A 22,796-nucleotide genomic window follows, 5' to 3' on the forward strand; every position below is an offset into this window, starting at 1 on the left:
AAATTTCATACACTTCTATGTGCGTTTTTTTTATGACAAAAATGTAGCATACATTTATTGATTCGCGTATTAATATATAGATATCAATGTATCCTACATTGAAGTATTTTCTAAGGTTACTTACCATAAATTGTTGTTGTAATGATTATACTTAATCCGCTTTTATTACAAATAATTGGCTCATTGTTCCTCTTTTTCTTGATATTAAAAAAAAACGTGTGACAAAAGAATGGATTGAGGAAAGTCAGTATAAAAGTTGCTGATCTCTGGGATACGGTCACACCAGATAGGAAGAGTCAAAGAAAATGCGTCGTCTATCGGTAAGCTTGAATATTTATATAATATTTAAATTGTCAAGTTATTAGACAATTTAATTATAAACCAGTATTTATGGTTCTATCGAAAAAAGTATTTTATGTATTGGTGTTTTAAAATTTCCATTTAATTTAAATTAATACAATGGTTAAATCTCTGCTCGTATTTATTGAAATAGTTGTCACGCTCCCTTGGGTCTAAGTCAATATATCTTATAATCTATCGGAATGAATTTCAGATAAATAATAAAAACTAACCAAACAGAAAGATTACGAACCATCTAAACTCTAAAGTATACCTTTTATTCTGAGTTAACAACGTTCAATCAAAGTTAGTTAGTTAGTTCTTCTTCAACAGTTTAGTATATCTCCCGATATACTAAACTGTTGAAGAAGAACTGAGAATACCACTTGGTGGTAGGGCTTTGTGCAAGCCGAAAAGCGATATAAAAAGACATTTAGATCGTCTGTAAAGTAATGTTTTTTTTCGTTCACTGTGTTATCCCTGTCAATCTTAAAACTAATAAAATATATTTAAAGATATATGTGCAAGCCAATTTAATTTTTTTTTTCTAAAATAAATAAAATGACTCAAATTGTTTAATACAACGTACGCGTATCTTGGATTGATCAATTGTGACATTGCACTGATATGTCTTTATTATTATAACTTTATCAAATAACAGATGACGATAGCAAAAATTTGAAAATTAAAATTTAAACTTATTAATTTAATCGAAGTCGTATGACAAAATTTATATAAAGTATTTTTTACAGATATTTTTATGTGTCCTCGTGCTGAGTACAGCAGTCCTTTGCGAGGACACCCACGACAATGCAAAGGGCTCGACGGAACATCCCAAGTCATTAGGCTCAGTCACGAATTCCACCAAAATGCCAGAAGCACCCAAAGCACCCGACGGCAAAACTGTTACCAACTTAAATGGAAATAACTAGCATTTCACATATAACCTACTTTACGTATTACAAAATACCTTAAAATTAAATTTAAAAAAATTGAGTTTGTGATGTTATTGTAAGTTTAGCAATGTTTTAATGCCTGGGACATTCGTCGAAGACTTTACGGCCAGTATTATGTAAGACATGACAATCGGTAAATCTTGAAAGTCTTAACGAGATATATAACAAAATGTAATACGTGAATAGGCACTGTGATGACTACCCGAAAAATGACGACGCAAGGCTTGGTTTACATGACTATTTGATTATATGTTTATACCGCTTTAACTTTTATATAGAATATTATTTATGAAGCATATTAAAATCAGTTGCATCTGTTAAATGTATTTTATTTATTCTATTACATTTTAAATATAATGTATCATGGAACATATTCGGTTACTGTTCATAGCTTAAAAGTAAGTCTTTAAAAGTCAAACAATTATGCCTTCAAATGTCAAAATGATGGGCTAAGGCGTCCTCTCCTATATTTTGAGGAGAAGGTTTGGAGCTTTGTCAGCCGCAGTGTTCAAATGCAATGCAATTGCAAAGATTTTCATCCGCCACGTGCATGTTTCCTCACGATGTTTTCTTTCATCGACTACATGAAAATTCAGTTCTGAGAATTCCAGTTTAAACTAGATTAATCACTCTGCCATCGCGGTTGTATTTGGTAATAATTATATTAATTTATAAAAGCTATTTTAATAAATTCTCTCGGACATATTGATCCGCAAGTGTGAGCAAGGGTGCGCAAGTTTTATTTGACTACACGTAAGTGCAACGCCGCCTTTATATATGGATATTTTATCAACACAATACAAAAAAACAACATATTTCTTAAGAATTAAGTCATACAATCGTAACGCGGTTAGCACAATTGCAAGTATTACTTAAGTTTATTTTTAAAATGTACTTCATAATAAAGTTGTAATTGCAGTTCTTCTTGTTATATTCGCGTTAAAAAACGGTTCGTTTGAAGCACGGAGGTAATAATTAGACCGATTATACGTTAATTTATACGAAGAAACTGGCGAAACTCGTAAGAATCCTTTACACACGAACAATTGTATATACAATAGGTTTTTATATACAATAGTAGAAGAAGAACTTAACAATAATATTTATTTAAAAATATCAAAATATAATTTTAATATTGATTGATTGTGAGTGTTCAATCACAAAGGCACGCCTCTTCCTGCAAAATTATCGGCTGGCATTAGTTATTTTAGTGACATACTCGCTTACAAGATGTCTTAGTGTGCGTGAGGTGAGTAATGTAAGAATATAGCAGAAAATATTACAAATTAGATTATTCGTCCTTTTCCTTATATGTCCCTGTAATTAAACGTGAGTTATCAAAAGTATAACACCTCGCCTCATTGCCTCCACTGGTGACAGGAGGGCTGATCGTTTTTTGCCCAGAGGATCGGAATTGCGATTCAACGAGGAAATGCTGCTAGCATCCTTGCCACCATTTCATGCGGTCAAGATTTATACAGTAACTAGTTTTATTTTATATTTGTATATATTTAAGCATTTATTGCTATTCTTATGTTAATAAATTACAGTATTTTCACAAATCTATAATTGCATAAAGATTATAAAATTCAAATTTAGAAATCACTTTTGTTCTTATTTTAATGAACGAATGAAAATTACAAAGTTAACAGCTTTAAATATGTATAATCGGGCTAAGAAAACCTTCGTCAGTTTACAAATTCATTCCTTTAACAAGTCTTAAACTAACGTAGGGTAGACCGAGGCGAATCGGATCACTTTTTCTTTGAGGTTGAGCAAATAATACTAAATTGTTATATAGTGCTATTTTTATTAATAAAAATGTTAAAAGTAACAATCGGCTATAAAATAAACATTTGAAAACTTATATCATACATATATTCTCTTAATTAGATACTAAAAAGCAAAAAAACAAAAATATCCGAATCGCCCCAATTTTCGGGGTGAATCGGATCGTACATATTAGTTAATAAAACTTTTAGGTTTCTTAACACTACAGCTTTGGAATCAGTAAAATATTAATAATGGGATCAATTTTAATTATAGACATATAATTCACATAAATGTGGTCCTTATATCCCCCCCACATCAGCACATTTTTCGTGACACCATTCTTCGCCGGCATTGCACTGAATCCAATCCTCTGAGGGTGGATTCACGAATATTTTGGAACAGTAAATGCACTGCCAGTCTCTCTGCTTTGCAGATGAACTCTTAATTTTTATATTTTGCTTTGCTTTATTCTTTATCTTCTTCAAAGTATTTTCTTTGCCCACAAAGTTTTCCTTATTTTCCTTGGTTTTATTGTCTACTTTAAATTTCTTTTTTGTTTCTCTTTCGAGAAGAAAAGTCTTATGAAACTTTTAAAAAAATCTTTGAGAAGCAATTGAAGACTTTAAAGGTGATGGCATAATTTCTATATTTATTTCAGCACAGATAGAAGGCTGGGCTTCGTCAAATTGTTGTGAATTTGTGGATGGCACTGTATTATCAAGTGGTTTTGTATTTGTGGCTTGGACACTTGAGGATTGGGCTTGTGGCTGCACCTTTTGAGAACTTGTAGATTTAACTTGGGGTACTCGACACTCTCTGTATTCTCTGATGAATTCTTAATTTTTAACCCAGGCGTTGCTTTATTCTTCATCTTATTTTGTCCTACATCTGCACAGGTGGAAGACTGGGGTTTGTCAGATTGTTGTGAACTTTCAGATGACACTGTTACAGCTACTGTTTGGGTATTTGTGGTTTTCACTTGTTGGGAACCTGGGGACTGAACTGGGGAGTCTAAAATGTCCGACTCTAGATCGCCGATGAACTTGTAGTCAGACATTGCATTGGCGTTCAATGGAAATATTCCAGTCTTTTCGAAGCCTTTTGTAGCATTCCCAACAGTGGCAGAGGTTTGAAACTTTCTTTTGAACATGCGAACCATCTACAATGAAAAAAAATTAAATCAATAATACCTTAAACATTTAATAAATCAGTTTAAAAGTGTTATTCAATTCGCCCCCGATGATAAGATCCGATTAGCCCCATACTTAAGACTTTTGAAATAAATATTTTAGTCGTTAACCTCTTAGATTACACTTAAAAGAAAATTGGTTCTATAATATAGACACCCTGCTTAACAATATAAACCAATGTAGTTGAGTTTTAACACAAATCTGTAATATGACACAAATAATTCGTAAGTACGTACCTTAGATGAGGGCCAAAATTGCGACACACACAAACGTCCGAGTCACTAACGAGAGGCTTCGACATTGATCCACAAGCGGGATCGAAATACTGCCTATGCCGGGAGGTGCAGGGTGAGAGGAGGGACGAAAAACGCCGGTTGAGTGCTTTCTATGTGAATGCGATATTTGAATTATCAAAAAAATTCTTATTTTGATCCGATTCGCCCTGTGATCCGATTCGCCTCGGTCTACCCTACATCGACGCACACAGCTGTATGTTTATACACAATTGAGATATTTATATATAAAATTGATTTATTTAGACGAAATATTAATATATTATTATTTATTTGTTATATTGTAAAAAATATTTAAAATTGATTATTTAGTCATTTCCTGTTACTTGCTGCCAGATTGCAACATACTTATGCATCAGTTCGGATCAATTTAGTATTTTTTTGCATAGTTTTTTCCTCAACATTATCAAATTCAAATAATTATTTATATACATCACTCTCCTATATAAGTTTACAAAGCACTTCAATTTTTCGGAGAAGAGACGAGGTTACCAGACAAGGTCTTACGTACTATAATTCAATAGTCAGAGTGTTTACACTGGGAGGCAAACATAGGTACAGATCTCAGACAAATGAATAACATAGGCGTTAGACAGAAGAAAAAAAAACAAGTGAATGCAAATTATTCAAACTGAGCTGTCAGTATGTGCCGGTTGCATATTTACAAGGTTGTCGATGTGTGCAGAATTGTTCATATTATTGGTTTAATAAAACTCAGAGAGACAAAGCAATTTAATATTCTAGGATTTCAAAAGTCAGCTATAGAAATCTAGGGGCCGTAAATCGTTTCACTAAATACTTTTATCATCGACTTTTATGCTGCTATAAAAAATTAACCCAAATTTCAAAAAGCTATTGGCAGTTTGAAAAGTGTTGAGATATAACAGAGGATATATACTACTTGGTATATTCTTTATCCTTAGTAGGCTTGTCCTATGAGTTCATTGGACCAAGTAAATTATACTTGACCATTTATATTTCGACACGTTCTTGTCATTTTTCACATGGTCATTTACACTCTTATTTAGAGACTTGTATTGAATTAAAACCTGTATGTCGATATAAGAGAGCTTAAAAATAAACTATTGAATAACAGATAATGATAAGTAAAAAAAAAATTTTTTTTTTTCTATTTTGGTTTGATACTGGCAAAGATATGATACGTACAGCCTCGTATAATGAGATATTTTAATTTATAAATGCTATGAAAATAGTAAAAATGAGAGATGGTATGTTTTTTCTATGCGAGTTAAATAAAATTACAAAATAAGTCATATATTATTTATTAAATTTTAATAAAATATCTAGTATCCGTGTTCCTGGTATCCGCCCCTGTGTCTTTGACCTCCTTGTCTGTAACCTAAAAAAATATGGTATGCTATTTATAATACACATTTAAATCCAGATAACAGAGTTATAAATTACGTTAAATACATTGTCGTTACAATAATTATATTTGGTAACGTATGAATATCATAATTAATGATTCATTTGGTCTTTACACACACTTACTCAAACAAATACTCACACTACTAAAATGTATTTAAAAACCGTATTTCTATTATTTAACCATTTATATTTATATAATTCGACAGAAATTCTTAAGTAAATTTAAAACGTAGAATTTATATAAGTACATGTATAATTTTTAATTGAAGGATGTTTTTATAGATGCAATTTTTGATTTTTTATTCTGTTATTTATAAAGCCAAAGAAGACATACAACATAATTAAAATGTCAGAGTTTAAATACAAATACATACCTCCTTGGTGTCCAAAACCTCCTTGTCCCTGACCATTACCGAATCCTGGGTCTGAGTGGAAGCCACCTGCAACAAGTTTGAAATTTTCAGTTCGGTCATATACTAAGTAACAAATAATATAAATTTTTAATTGGCGGTTGTTTTCATAGATGCCATTATTTATTTTTTTTTATATTTATAAAGGCAAAAGAGACAGATTACACCATTACAATGTCAGAGTTTAAATACAAATATGTACCTCCTTGTTGTCCAAAACCTCCTTGTCCCTGACCATTGCCGAATCCAGGGTCTGAGTGGAAGCCACCTGTAAACAAAGTTGAAAATTTTCATTACGGTTATATACCCATATTAATTAGCGAATACGCTACTACGCTGATTCAGTTTGTATGTTATATTTACAGGAAGGTATAATAGATCGAGATCTCAAATAAAATATGGCTGCTATTATGAAGAAATGGCGTTTTGAATGAAGGTGACATGAATGATTACGAGTAGACGATTTTAAATAAATATGTTTTAATCAAAAAACTGTTTGCGGTGCTTTTAGAAAATCGCTTATAATATATAAGTTTATTTAATTTTACTCCTTCAACTCGAAAAAGCTGAACCTAAGTAGTTATAAGGAAAAAATATATAAATTTTATTTTTTTATTATAAATCGTTTGAATGGATATTTATTATTATTCAATATCATTTTACCTTGTGTAGGGAATCCGCCCTGTCCGTGACCGTTGGGGAATCCACTGTCATAATGTAAACCATTTCCTACACACAAAAGAAAGGGGCAAAAATGAAATCGTTTATTTATTTCAGATTATTTAACATTCAACAATTAGTTTATTTGGCTTTAGCTACACTATCACAATTTATTCATCTCAATGATTGACAATTTAAATTGATAAGGTTTATCAATGTATGAAAATCAATTGAAGTAGGTACTTAAGATTTCGCGACGTCTAGGTTTTATAATATTTATTTTGTGCTTATGTACATATACGTGTTGTTTTTTGTATTGCTAGTTACACCAGATTTTTACTTTTCTGTTGAACATACGACGAATAAAATAATTTAAAAAATATCGATTTGCAGTTGAAAAGTGACAGCTTAGGTGTCACGGATTATCACGCGAGGTATGAGTGACCCCAATGACTGTTAATTATGAACGTGAGCTTAGAAGCTGGAGACCAGAAACAAAATTAAATTATATATGAGTGTAACTGAAGTATCGTATATAATGAAAAGGTAAACATTAACACCAGTTATTAAAACATTATTTTATAGTTTTTAAATTTCGATCAGGTTAGTTATTATATATAGTATATTTTATATAGTATTTATATTGAATAACTTAAAACTTTTTAATATGATTTTGTACTATACCTTGAGTAGGGAATCCACCCTGACCTTGACCGTTTCCGAAGCCGGGGTCGTCAACGAAACCACCGTGCCCGTAGCCTTGGGGGTAAGCTAAAACAAATGTTATTGATAAAAAAATATTCATTTTAATAGAAAAATTATAACGTTTCTATACTATATTTTTAATTATCTTCTCAAATAATTTACAATAATTACGATTTAACGAAAATAATAATTTTATAATATATTATATTAATATAGACATAAAATATATACATATTAAATTATATACCTATATTTTTTTTGATTTAAAAATATGATTGCTGAGATCATTGTTTTCGATATATCTACGGAATCAATTATTGGATTTATATGAAGCTGATGCAATATTAGTTCATACTTTAAAAAGTTAAGAGATGCAAAAATATTATTTATATCCACACAAAAATCTACTAATTCATTTTGACAATTGTGTAACTTACCGTAGGCCGCCACAGCTAGGACCAAAAGCAGACACACAGTCTATAACAAAAAAGAACAATAATATTATTGTAGATATTCACCATATTTTATTGACCCAAAGTTTTGTTTTCCTTAAAAAAAGATAAAATAACAACGAAGATATATAAACACAGGATTTTTACATTTCATTTGTTTCACTTCTAAGTTATTAAATTTAAATTTAAACTCAAATTATTAATCTACATTTAAGACATTATAATCAAAATCCTTATTCAGTAATAAATGTAAAGTAATATTTTTCAATCGTATTAACCAAGACTCACTTTAAAAGCCATCGTAGCGATATGATTTCTCACACAAGTTCAACGAATATTTGACAAGAACGAAGCGAAACGATCTTTTATATTGATTTTATTATCTGTTTGAATTTGAGCGTTTGACCTGTACGAGATGTTTTGTAAATACAAGTAATTTATCTATCTGACATAAATATCTTGTTCTGATATACTATTTAGGTAATAAACAGCTTAATCTTTAACGAGAATTATTCTTGTCAAATTTCGCTGGAAATTTTGTCTGATACACAATATTTGGTTAATTATTTTCCGAAAGACTATGTATGACGTATGTTCAAATTAATAATAAAATTACGGTATTGCGTTATATATATACGTTATAATTTTATGGATGGTAGGGTTTTTTTTTCAAACCAAATTCATTAATAAAATAAGGTTAGGCTTTTTAACCGACTTCAAATAAAGGAGGAGGTTCTCAATTCGTCGGGGCCGTTTTTTTTTTTTTTTTTTTTTTATGTATGTTACCGAATTATTTATGTTTACGTAAGGCGATGATGAAATGGGCCACCTGATGTTACCTGATGGTATAGATAATCGGCGTTGCGCCACTAACCTCAGAAAATAAAATGCTTTGTCCCTCCATAGCTACACTGGCTCACTCACCCTTCGAACCACAATACATCAATACTATGATGTTTTGTGATAGAAAATCTGATGGGTGGATGGTACCTGCCTAGATGAATTAAATGTAGGAACTACGTGGATCGCTTCTAAGTTCAATATTCGAACCGACCAAATTCAAATTCATAACATTTTGCTTTTTATATCACTCATTGTATGACATAATTAATTTACGAATTGATGATGATTTGTAAATCGGAAACGAGAGACTTTGCTATGCACTTAGACTAAAATATACTAAAATATTAGACTACTTAAAAGTCAATTTACGATTATATAATGTAGTTATAATTATTGTTATATTTGGAGTCAGTGTCAGCCAATAAAACCCTACGGTATATCTATCAAAAAACAATACGAGAATACTTTAACAAATATGTTTTTTACAAATTACCTTTTACACAATAATATACTGGATCAATCAAGGGGCTCGTATCGCTTCTTTCTTTTGACACCGGCGGCGGCGTAAAAGTCGGTTTTTCTTTTTGTTAAAATTTTTATTTATTTTTTGATTTTAAGTGAAGCTGAAGTTGTAATTCTAACTAATTTTTTTTAATATGGATAGATTAAGCGTTCCGTTTATATGAGTCAGAAACTACTTCGAGGACAATTTCAAAGGAAACTTGCGAATAAAGCAAAAATAGACTTTCGAAAATGCGGATTTAATACGTCACGCGGCGTAAACTACAAGAATCCCTCGAAAGAGCTGTAATCGAACTCAGCAAAAAAACTTTGAAAAAGACCAACTATATTTCGTACATCATATGACATCACATCACATACACAAAATTTGATTAAAGATAGTAAGAAATTCTGCCCCATATCGCACCCTAACTGCGAGCCGTATAGGAGTTCCATCACTACATAGTATAAAACAAAGTCGCTTTCTCTGTCCCTATATCTTTAAATCTACGCAACGGATTTTGATGCGGTTTTTTTTAAAAGATAGTGTGATTCAAGGGGAAGGTTTGTGTATATAATACATGAACAATATAGTAAAGAAACACTGATAATTTTAGAAGTTTGCGATGTGATGTCGTAAATAAACAAATTCTGTAGTATATTTAGTATCAGTATTGCACCCTTGCGAAGCCGGGGTGGGTAGCTAGTTGATTATAATATTCGACTATGATAATTACATAAACATAACCACATTACGGAAGGTGACTCAAATATCCAAATAACCTATAAATAAAAGATTCGACTGAGTATCGCTAACGTGCTCCTCAAAATTGTTCCGTTCCCTTCCGTTCCGTTATTTTGTCATGGATCCTGTGCTCAGAACCTTACCAAACTTTCACCAAATTACCCTTGGAGTATATATTTTATAATAAAAAAAGAATTATCAAAATTGGTTAACGTGATTTTCAGTTATTCACCTATTTGTCGCGCATATACATAATGCAAATTTAAGACTTATGTCGTTTTCATATGGATACCATCATCGGAAAAAAATAAAAAAAAAATGGGAACCCACGGGAAGCACTACCTTTCAAACAAAAAAAAATTATCAAAATCGGTCCACCCAGTGAAAAGTTATGAGGTAACAAACATAAAAAAAAAAAAAAAATACAGACGAATTGATAACCTCCTCCTTTTTTAAGTCGGTTGAAAAAACTATTGACTTCACGAAGCATGTAAAAGTAGTTATTGTTGAAAGATGTATCGTCCCTTGTTCCAGTGGTTGCACTGTTTTGAGTAATCCAGTGTGTTTCGCATTGAAAGATGAGTATCCTAAGTTACACTGTTTACCGGTAGAATAAGTAGGTGTATAAAGACTGGGTGATAGAGTAGTGTCCTAAGCCTTAAGGATTTGACATTTAGACGTACGAAAATAGTTATTTTTTATGACGAAATTAAGTAAAATTAAAAATTTTCGTCGTTTATCGTTCTTTCTATTAGTGAAATCAAAATCCGCTAAATGGTTAAGTGGACTAAGCGTAGGTGTATCTGCGCGAAACGGAAAGTGACTTTATATTACTCTATTGATTTATGTATTACTAAATAAACAATTATTTTCTCAAAGTACCTATAACGTTGAGAAATAACTACAGATAATATAATCATTCATACATTAATTAAGCAATGAAAATTATGTATTAATTATTTAAAATTATGTATTAATTATTTAAAATTATGTATTAATTATTTATTATTACGATAATATAAATTATGTAATATTTTCTTTAAAAAAGGAAAAGAGAAAATTATAAAGTAACAATTTGGCTTTATTTGTAAACTATTATTTAAGAAGTCGATGAGCTCTCACTAAGTATAACTTTGTGAAAACAAAGGTGTAATTAACAATGTCCTTATCAGACTCGTTTTTTAACAACCTTATCGATTCCGGATAATTTTTTATTTCGGATATCGCACATTTTCAACTAAAATTATAATTGTTAAATACATTTCTGTCTGAATTATTAGCCATGAGGCGTAGGTTGTTTAATGGAATTAATTTCATGAAAATATGAAAATAATGCAAGTTAAAAAAACAACAACAGCCTGTAAATTCCCACAGCTGGACTAAAGGCCTCCTCTCCCTTTGAGGAGAAGGTTTTGGAACATATTCCACCAAGCTGTTCCAATGCGGGCTGGTGGAATACAAATGTGACAGAATTTCTATGAAATTTGTCACATGCAGGTTTCCTCACGATGTTTTCCTTCACCGCTGAGCACGAGATGAATTATAAGACAAATTAAGCACATGAAACAGCGGTGCTTCCCTAGGTGTAAACACGCAATCATCGGTTAAGATGCACGCGTTCAAACCACTGGGCTATCTCGACTCTTAAAAAACTAGCAGTTAATTTTATAAGTATATAAATAAATAGAATAATAGTTTTAGTATCGTTTTCCTCGTAAAATGTACGCAAGTTGCTACTTTTTTTTCGACTTCATTGAAATACAAAGTTACCTTACCTGAATTTCTTAAAATGATAAAATTCTAGGTATAATGTTTTTAGTTATCTTGAAATATTATTTTTTATTATACCTTATATTCATCATCAAATATATTATGTATTGTATATATGTAATAAAATATTTATATACAAGAAACAGATGCACACAATGAACAGAAAATCTGTTCTTACAAGAGATCTCTACCGAAAAAATCTCAGCACAATGGGAATAATTGACAAAAGATTTATATTATCTTATTTTTATATTAAATCATGAATGTAAATCGAAAACGAATTTCATCGATCAATATTATCGCTGAATCAGACGTGGACTATCTTGGATCGTTGACTCACGATAAATTGTCGTCTTCCTGCCCTCAATTTAGTCATGCAAATAAATAATTGCATCAGTCTGTCAACAAAGGCTCTAACTCATAATAATGCACATGAGATTGAAATAAAACTAGTTTTAACGGATTTAAATCGCGTATATTAATTATTATTAGACTCGGTCTACCCGTGACCACGAACGCTGTAAAGTGCTGGAAACGTCGGGATGATAAAAATAATTAATATACGCGATTTAAATCCGTTAAAACTAGTTTTATTTCAATGTGTAATAATCGCGTAAATCTAAGACAACATAATGCACATAAGTTTATATTAAAACAAATATATATCACTAGCTGTTATAAATTTGTTTATATTTACAAATTAACTTAAAATGTTACGTCGATGATTGGAATACAAAGAGGTATTATGAGGTTTACATATGCTAACGTCCTTTCTCAGGCTGTAGACTATTTGTGTAACTAATTTCATTTAAATTGGTCTAGTAGTTCTGGCGTGAAAGCGAGATAGACAGATACACAAACAGAGTATAGTATTAGTATGGATGAAAGTTAACATAATAATATATGATAAAAGATTTTTTTATGACTACCTGTTTATAAACTATTGGATTTTTTAGAGTTAATATCAAAGTATTTATACGAAAACAGAAGATCAGCTTCCCGCTCCGTACGTGCACGTTTACAATTAGTGATTTAAACAAACAACAAACAATCTTGTTATCATTATCGCACCAAACAAAGTCGCAGCCTGATTTTTTTAATGAATTAAATAAATATTATTAATTTCATTTTTATATTTGGTGTTTTAATTACATTTTTATTAGCATATCGTTCCATATTAAAATGTGGTACATTCATATAGTAATAGGTTGTTGTGCTATGATTTTTGTATACGCTGTATATTACATATTTAATTGAATAAATACTATACAAATACCTTATATTTGTTTAACATTTATTCAATTAAAAAAAATAATATGTTGATTTTAGTTTACTGAGTACAGATTATTCTGAATAGAAAGGCCAGCTCTTACGGAAAATGCTAATAAAATGAATTGAAAATGAATTTCTAATGTGTGGAAACGGAGTTGCACAATTGTATGGAATGACAAACCGACATGTCACATGACCGAAAAGAATCTAGACACAAAAAATACTTTCCAAGACCGGGAGGTCAGACCCTGATCATTTCATAAGCTAATTTGATTTAATAAATAAAACTATAATAAAATAAGTATGCACAAAAGTCCCAGCAATGTCGTAATAAAAAAAAATTCAAAGTCAAATCACATAAAATAATATATTACGATAATTCATACAGCTTAAATAAATGTTTTTCTAGCCATTCATTAAATCAAACAATCGCTTTTGCTGCGGTCAATATAAATTGGTTTTGGGAGTTTCGGGTTTTTTATTTATAGTTGTCAAATAAAAACATCCTGCATCGTAGAAAAAAAGATTATTTACGTTCATATACTTAAAATAAAATAAAATGTTTTTCATTATTTTGTGTGTGTTTTTTTTATAATTTCTAGGGTAGCCATATGTCTCCACTCCACCTGATGGTGGCTTATTAATTATATATTTTTGTTAATATTATTAAATGAACTTATTTTCTAATCGAAAATAATACTAATAAATTATTGAAAATAAATAACATAATTTATAAAATGTATCTATTCGTTTGAAATATCGTAAATATTTATTTGTTTTAAGCTTTTCTCTGTCTGACTGCCTGACGGTAAGATTAATGTTTTCTTCGTTTTACACGAGAATACTACAAATAATATGATACATAAACATGTAACATAAGTAATAATATGTGAATTACATATTTTTTGTTTAATTGCGTTTATTGAAACAGGCCGAATTTAAAATAATACGATAAACAAGTTAAGTTTTGTACTATTTCGTGATAAATTAAAGTATACGTAAGCATGAGACATTGATGAATAAAATAGTGCATCATAATCATACTTCAAGGAAAGAAGCAGTTCGATTCGTAATCATTTAGACGCAAAGATTACACTTCAGTCATTCAAAATATTAATCACAATGATTCACTACTTAAGCTTTATCTAAATTTTTAATTCGTAATGCCTCATTTATACTTTTATTAAAACAATTTTTTTTCATAATTTATGTCTAATTCAAGCCTTACATTTTGTCACAACATTGGTAAACAACAATGTTATTTTTAATTGACGAAAATCAAGACTTATCTATTGTAATATTTATCAGTAGGTATGTGTATAAGGTCAAATATTATTTTAATGTTTTGTTTACATTTAAGTATGAAAAAATAATACGGATTTCCTAGAATTGTTCGAATAATCGTCGAAAATTTAACTAGACATTATTTTTTTTAGTTTTCTCAGTTATAGACCGATTGTTTACTGCATATGTAATTATACCTATGTTCGTCATTACTAGTTTTTTTTTTATGATCCCATATATCCCTTAAAAAACTTTAAAATTATTTAATAAATTTTTATTCATCATAGTAATTATATTTACACAGTAAATTATTAATTACAATACACTGCATACCATTTCTATCGACAGTAATGAAATGGATGTAGAAATCGAATTATGATTATTTCGATTGTCTCCATAGGAGTAAGTAACTGAGACGATTATTTAGTGATGGCCCTTTCCGCCGTATCCGTAGTTTCCGTAACCTCCAAGACCGTATCCAATCGCTACTGGCGCGGCTGCGACTGGGGCGACAGCAATGGGCGCAGCAGCAACAACCGCTCCACCACCGTGACCTCCTAATAGAAGAGCACCGTCCTGACTGTTTCTGGCAACAGCGTCTGCAACGGCTTGCGCCTGAGCGGCACTAGTAGCAACGGCAGCTGCCTGTGATCTAGCAGCGTTAGATATACGAGCAGCTTCAACAGCACGGGTGTTTGCGATAGCTACAGCATGGACACGGGCAGCATTGGCTATGCGTTCAGCTTCAACGGCACGTGCTACTTCAATAGATGCAGCTGCAGCAGCTCGCCTGGCAGCATCAAGAGCACGTGCATTTTCATATGCAGCAGCACGAGCTCTCTGAAGATAAGCAATACGAGCACTATCTAATGCTTGAGCTCTTTGGATAGCATTAGCCTGGCCGGCTCTTGCAGCAACCTCCGCCACACGTGCGCCTTGGATCGCAGCAGCAGCAGCATTTGCAATTTGAGTTACTTGCACGGCCTGGGCATTTTGAATAGCGCTTAGCTGAGCAGCACCGTAGGCAGCTGCGTTATTTAATGGAGCACTGCTCCCAGGTCCCGAGGCTAAGCCCTGTCCGCTAGTGACAATTACACCGGATCCACCTGAAATGGCTGCGGCCGCAGAGCCAATTTCAGCAGGGCCAGCTATTATAGCTCCACCATAACCACTCTGCGCGGCACTGGAGTCTGCAGCGGATCTTCCTAGTCTTAAACCTACAAGGAGAAATTATTTTTATAATATAATTCTAACTACTAGCATATTTAGAAAAAAATATATTGCATGGATCTTTTAAGGACTTACTACTGCCAAGCACATTACACGCCAAGGCGATGACAACGAAAACCTGTTGAAAAAACATATTTTAAGATCAAAAATATAATAATACATTTCATATTTACATTAAATACCCTAAAAATCATATTATATCATTAATATTTATGAATATATATAATTATACATTCGTAATAATAACATCTCTAAAGTATTTAATGCGACAGTTTATCCCAGCGTTAATATACTATTTGTGAAGTTTTATCATTTAAATAACTCTATCCCAATTCTTACCGTAAGTGGAGACATATTTTGTTTATCCGCCGCTGACCCTGCACGATTAAATCGTTGGAATAGTATGATTATTACCACAAAATGCATGCACTTTTATACTGCACCCAATTGTTACAACTTCACCTATTTAAAATTCTAATAAGAATGCGATACTGCTCCATTTGAATATTATTACGTATTTTTATTGAAAAAAATAACCTGGACACGCGAGAAATTAAACGCTTGATCACACCCCGAGAAAAAGTAGAGAGGAAAATAATCGTTATTGAATAGTAATAAGTATTATTTTACTTCGACAATAATCGTTAAATAATCTTGTACACTAAATTATTTATTAGCATTAAAATTTCGTTTCAGACACGTTTTAACACCTGCTGATTTAAACTGGAATTACAAATTTATAATTAGTTATCAAAAACATTAAGTTAAACATAAATAAATAACCAAAATCTTATTTTTTTTCAGTGAACGTAAAAACTTTTCATCCAACTGAAGAAAGAGATATCACTTGTGTTTGTTAAACTTATGCGCTTTATATAACCTGCTTAGGTGGATAATCTGCTTTGATTATAGTGATTATAGACGAAGCCAATTGGTCACTATCACCACTTAAGAAAAAAATATAATGAATATCAAAATTCGATTATCTTATTTGAAGTAATCAGTGCGAATTATTAAAAACCAAATTTCTGAATATGACATATCCAATCAGACTCAAACAACCGAAGCTATAAGTTAATTACATTTTCAGTAATAATAAACTGATATTACAAATTATTTTAAACTTTATATTTTTTTCATAATTTTTTTCTGACATCTGTAACCTGTAATGTATAAACCAGTATCAGATAGAATTAAAACAAGTTCGGTATCCAGCACAGTGGCTTATTTATAAACATGTTATGTTTATAAAATAACATGATATTTTTTATGTCTAACCTAGTTAAAAACGCCTTATCTATTGGTAGAAACTACATAGTCGACCTCCATGTTCGAGTGGTGTGTACACCGGAACCCGGGACCTCAGAGTGGCGTACCCATGAAGGGTACGCCACTCTGAGGTCCCGGGTTCGATTCCCGACCGACACGATGTACATTACCATTAGTTTTCTATGTTGTCTTGGGTCTGGGTGTTTGTGGTACCGTCGTTTCTTCTGATTCCATAACACAAGTGCTTTAGCTACTTACATTGGGATCAGAGTAATGTATGTGATGTTGTCTCATAGTCTTGTTCAAACGTAGAAGTATAGATAGTGCTAATGCTAGTGAATTCTGTCATGTTTTGTCCTGAATTTATATCAATTTAATTACAAGTTAAAACCATCCGTTTAATGTTAAATTTCCAATAACATAGTGGACATTCAATTCATAAAATGTTATCCATATTATCGTAGATTATTCAAGATGTAGGTACACGAATGACAGAGTTCAATTTGTTTATATGACTTTCCTGTGTGACTGGAGGTAGAACCTAATTCCTTTCATAAATAGGCTCTACAGTATTTATATATAAATTAATGACAGTTACTACTAATATTACTCCTCTAATACACATATACATATCCATTTTGTTTCAAATCAACACAGTCGAAAAATGTCGTATCACACATTCACACTATATGTATACACCAATCAGTAAGCGTACTACGAAACCTTTCAACATAAGCATTCGGCTTCAATACTATCATCTAACATATCAATTATAAACAACTATTCGTCGCCAGAAACAACGATCGCACTTTAGAGAATAATCGTCAGATTTAAGACAGCCAGAGCCTGTGACCTTTTTGGAATTCAAGCTTTCTGCATATCAGATGTCATCAAATACCTTTCAGTCGTTTGGCCTTGAAATAGCAGCTGAAGCAATATTAGTATAGATAATATTAAATAAGAATTACTAAATTATATTTTAAACGATGTTATTTATAAATATGTATTATAAAATTCGACTACAACTCTCTGCATATTATGTAAGCGTCTACGTAAACGTGTTTAAATAAGTTTTTTTGTTCAAATAGTGTTAGTGTAAGAATTAACAATTCGTTTTCGTTAAAGCTAATTTTATAATCGGTGATTAAGCATTCCCTGTTAATGGTATGCATGTACTAACAATATAAGCATTGCATAAATACGTTTTTCATCTACAATTATTGTGCTTAACATGAAAATTGGAAGAATCAATACCAATAGGCTTTAAAATCAAATACAAAACCCAAAATATACTTTAATGAAGTAGGCTCTACTCATGAATCGTCTGTTTACATGGTTGATCGTAATATCGAACTACCACTGATTCGTAATGTTGAAAAGAACCGACTATAACTCTGTACTCTACGCCTCTTTCCCCGATACCCCTTTCTAGATTTGATTGAAGGAATTCTTCATAGACGCATCGTCCAATTTAGCACCAGAGTATCCGACTTACTGGATTTCAGAGAGAAGCTAATCACATCTAAAATCATTTTATATAAAATTACACGTGTAACTATTTAAAGGTTGTATAATAAAAGTGAGAGAAAGTCTTAAATATTCAGAGTCGGATTAATGTTTGAAGGCCCTGGGGTAACAAAGGAATGGAAGCCGAAAGCAACACAGGCCTAGATCCTAATAATTATATTATGAATTAATTTGAATATATTAATTTCAATCAATAAGCTATAATTTATTTACTTGCATTGGTAACCTATTAAACAGTTGTTAGTAACAATATTATAATTTGATTGTTTAGTTTTTTGTTATCTCGTGGGAATCTCTGTCGAATCGCCAGTTGCTTCGGTCTCCTAAGTCTGGCCAGGCAATTACAATACTGTAAAAAATCTTTTGTTTAGTTACTTAGCACACTTGAACCCAGAACTTCGAGATCAGCAGAGACATATGTTCTGTCGGGGAAAAAAAAGGTTCGTCTCCATAGTATATATTATCGTGTGTGTGTGTGTGTGTGTGTGTGTGTGTGTGTGTGTGTGTGTGTGTGTGTGTGTGTGTGTGTGTGAGAATGACATATTGCGTCGCAATGATTTTATGTTTAGATTCAAAAGAGTACCTTTTGAATTTAAAGAGTTTAAAACTTGATAAAGGAATTAATTTGAAATCTGACGGTTTAAGAAAACCTTCGTCAGATTTCAAATTAATATGTACAATAAGAATTGTACTATTGTATTATAAATAAAAATTTTAACACAAAGAAAAACCGACTTCAAACAAAACACTATTTTAAAACAAATGAATATGCACGAAAAAGAAATAAAAATAATTGCGTATTCAACATATTTTTTAGAGTCTTCCTAAGTTAAATGAAATGAAAAATATTGGACTACTTAAAAGTCGATTTACGATTATATAATGTAGTTATAGTTATTGGTATATTTGGAGCCGGTGTCAGCCACGATGCCCTTGCCCCAACAATCAAAAGAAAGAAGCGATACGAGCCCCTTGATTGATCCAGTATATTATTGTGTAAAAGGTAATTTGTAAAAAACATATTTGTTAAAGTATTCTCGTATTGTTTTATGAAAGATATACTGTAGGGTTTTATTGGCTGACACCGGCTCCAAATATAACAATAATTATAACTACATGATATAATCGTGTAAAGACGCTTTTCCAGTAGGTGTCGGCGAAGTTTTCAATTAAACTCCAATATTGAGTTGCACATACAATATATTTTAAAATATAACTTTAGACTTTCAAACAGACTTTTCCAAGAATCCGCTTCCCGCGTCCGCGTCTCCAAAGATGGCCGATTTGAATCCCGCGCGCCGCCAAGCGGCCACCAGTGTGACCAATTGATAAAAACATTTTACTAATAAAGAAATTATTAAAGAAAACCTTACACTCGACCATCCTGATGACATGCATGTCCTCATGCATGCACCAGGTGGAACCATATAAAACCTTACACTTGGCAGAACGAGGCATTCTAATAACATATTATACAATATTCAATTTTATAATAGGTACTCCTCATAACAATTACAATAGTTTTGTTTTATTGTAATAATTATATAAAACAAACTGTTAATTACAATTTATAAATCGTCAACAAATTAGCGAAATACAAATTGTGTATATATATTAACTAATAATTTCGTTATATAATTCAACTCAATAGACACTTAAATATGTCAAAAAAAACCAATAATTATTATCCTTGTAACCGCTTATAACTATGATAATAACCTTGTAACCACTTATAACTATCCTTGTAGCCTTGTAACCACTTATAACTATCCTTGTAACCTTGTAACCACTTATAACTATCCTTGTAACCTTGTAACCACTTATAACTATCCTTGTAACCTTGTAACCACTTATAACTATCCTTGTAACCTTGTAACCACTTATAACTATCTTTGTAACCCTGTAACCACTTATAACTATACTTATAATCGAAAAGTGATCTTAAAATCGGAATAATTAAGTTTAATTATTTTATATTATATCGTAACTTGTTTAGCAAAACTCAAAGTGATATTTACAGACAGAAGTGACATTTTGTTTAGAATTCATGAACATGGAAAGAAAGAAAACTATACAGTACTAATCACGATATTCTGCTATAAAGTAAAAGAAATAAAAAAAAAAAACAAATTTATTGAAGTTAGCTTAAAAAATATTAAAGTCAATACACACATTTCAATTTTTATTATTATTTTAGGTGTGAACTATATATATATATTTTTTTTTTAATGTGCTGCATCAGGTTAGGGACGAATGTGTGCGCAGGTCACATTCGACCGAAACAACACAAAACAACATCTTCGCTTTACATTTAAACTAAATCGCAATGTACGAGCATTAGGCTAAATTACATTTATGTTCTGGGTAGTTCGTAACTGGCCGGAAGGGATTCGACTTGAGAGCATATTTATTCAATTGATTCAGTATCACTTTCTTCATTATCTGTTTCATTTAAAGATAAATGAGTCTACATGAATCCATGGTGTCATTCTATCTGCGGCAACCGTGGTTTTGCGTTTCCCTTTCATTCCCTCAAAACCCGCGATTGGAGCAACCCTGTAACGATCGTTTTCTATAACCGCAATGACTCTACTCTAAAAGGGCCCTCGTAAGAAGGCATTAGTTTCGTGCTTTGACCTTTACCTTGAAATGCAACTTTTGTTATTTTAACTAAATCACCTTTGGTGTATGTACGAGCAATGTGCCTATTTCGGTCGTACTGCTTCTTTTGCACAGCCTGGGCTTGATCGATCCTTTCCTTCACTTCGGTACGGAGGTCGGGCAAGTCGGTGATCTTGCGATTATCTTCCACGACCGCGTTCAAAACTGGTTTGACTTCGCTGTTCATTGATGTACCGAACATAATTTCAGCTGGTGTCTTTCTCGTAGTTTTTTTGTATCGTATTGTTTAAGCCCCATTGTAATTTCCCAATTTTATTATCCCATTCCTTTTCATTGTCCCGTAAATTTTGGGCTGTCAAACAGTCAAGTATGGTCCTGTTGTAGCGCTCTATTTGACCCTGTTAGCCCTGGGACTTGCCACCGCGTTTAGCACGTGTTTTATGCCTCGCTCAAGGCAGAACCTTCGGAATGCATGAGCAGTGAAACAGGAACCTCGATCGCTAATCAATCTATCAGGTGCTCGAAATATGTCAAAAATGTCTTGCAATGCCTTTATCACATTTTGAGTACTAGTACTCCGTACAGGTTTAATAAAAAATAACTTAGTGAAGGAGTCCACGACATTTAGTGTATGTGTGAATCCCCTTTTCGACTTCACGAAGGGTCCAAGGTGGTCAACGTGCTGTGTGTGAAAGGGAATCGCAACTTTCTCTATAGGGTGTAACAATCCCTCTCGCCCACTGGCAGCCTTTTTAGCGTAGGCACAATCTATACATGCACTAACATACTTTTTCGTAAATCGTTTCATTTTTGCAAACCAGTAACTTTTCTTCAAGCGTTCCAGGGTTTTTTCATAACCAACGTGACCTATATCGTCGTGATTCATCCTACACAACTGCCATCTCGCACCCATTTGTTGTTCTTTAACACATAATTGTCTCTTATGTAGGCTAATCCTTTAGAATCTAATTTACTGCTGACAATTTCCCTAATCCGACACAACTCGGGGTCACCTAGTTGCAAGGTCAGCAACCAATCCTCGTCGGAAATGACCAGTACTGGTGGATATCTAACGTGGTCTGTAATGTCCGTGTCATATGTGGGATTCCTGGAAAGGGCGTCTACATGACCCATTTTTGTACCCGGTCTATACTCGATATGACAGTCGAATTCCTGCAAAGCGATCCACCAGCGAGCAATTCGGTATCAGATCACGCTTCTCAAACGTAGAGCGCAGGGCACTGCAATCACTGACCACTTTGAACGGCTTCCCTAAGAGATAAACCCGGAACTTCTTTAAGGCACATATAACTGCCAAAGTTTCTAACTCGTATGAGTGGAAGTTTATTTCTTCTGGTGTCGTCTGGCGGCTGTAATAAGCTACAGGATGAAATGGGCCTTGACTTCTCATTGGACGCTGGAGCAATATCTCTCCGATACCTACCTTGCTAGCGTCTGTATGGAGCTCTGTCTCAGCTGTTGGATCATATAATGCCAAGACCGGCCTTTCTATCAGTTTAGATTTCAGGATATTGAATGAGTCTTCCTGCTCAGTCGTCCACTCCC

General features: G+C 32.3%; 2 protein-coding genes and 1 long non-coding RNA gene across 5 annotated transcripts; 1 reads left to right on the forward strand and 2 right to left on the reverse strand.

Moving 5' to 3' along the window:
• The first annotated feature begins 70 nt into the window (after positions 1 to 70).
• On the forward strand, positions 71 to 1,613 carry LOC124537603. The gene is made up of 2 exons (XR_006966931.1): positions 71 to 320; positions 1,092 to 1,613. It is a non-coding gene; the product is annotated as an uncharacterized LOC124537603 (long non-coding RNA).
• A 4,208-nt stretch (positions 1,614 to 5,821) lies between these two features.
• LOC124537278 (glycine-rich cell wall structural protein 2-like) lies at positions 5,822 to 8,564 on the reverse strand. 3 transcript variants are annotated; one of them, XM_047114062.1, is made up of 7 exons: positions 8,456 to 8,564; positions 8,153 to 8,192; positions 7,695 to 7,781; positions 7,014 to 7,079; positions 6,553 to 6,618; positions 6,315 to 6,380; positions 5,822 to 5,911 (listed from the first exon to the last, which is right to left on the reverse strand). In XM_047114062.1, the coding sequence occupies exons 1-7, from the start codon at positions 8,465 to 8,467 to the stop codon at positions 5,856 to 5,858; spliced, it is 393 nt and encodes a 130-aa protein (XP_046970018.1). In that variant the 5' UTR covers positions 8,468 to 8,564; the 3' UTR covers positions 5,822 to 5,855. The 3 variants fall into 3 exon arrangements, with proteins under 3 accessions (XP_046970018.1, XP_046970019.1, XP_046970021.1); XM_047114063.1 differs by lacking the exon at positions 7,014 to 7,079; XM_047114065.1 differs by lacking the exon at positions 6,315 to 6,380.
• A 6,277-nt stretch (positions 8,565 to 14,841) lies between these two features.
• Positions 14,842 to 16,298, reverse strand: LOC124537643 (glycine, alanine and asparagine-rich protein-like). The gene is made up of 3 exons (XM_047114540.1): positions 16,152 to 16,298; positions 15,888 to 15,930; positions 14,842 to 15,799 (listed from the first exon to the last, which is right to left on the reverse strand). Exons 1-3 carry the CDS (start codon positions 16,236 to 16,238, stop codon positions 15,006 to 15,008), a joined length of 924 nt encoding a protein of 307 aa, XP_046970496.1. The 5' UTR covers positions 16,239 to 16,298; the 3' UTR covers positions 14,842 to 15,005.
• Positions 16,299 to 22,796: the final 6,498 nt, after the last annotated feature.

The sequence above is a fragment of the Vanessa cardui genome, chromosome 18, assembly GCF_905220365.1.
Source record: "Vanessa cardui chromosome 18, ilVanCard2.1, whole genome shotgun sequence".
Classification (NCBI taxonomy): domain Eukaryota; kingdom Metazoa; phylum Arthropoda; class Insecta; order Lepidoptera; family Nymphalidae; genus Vanessa; species Vanessa cardui.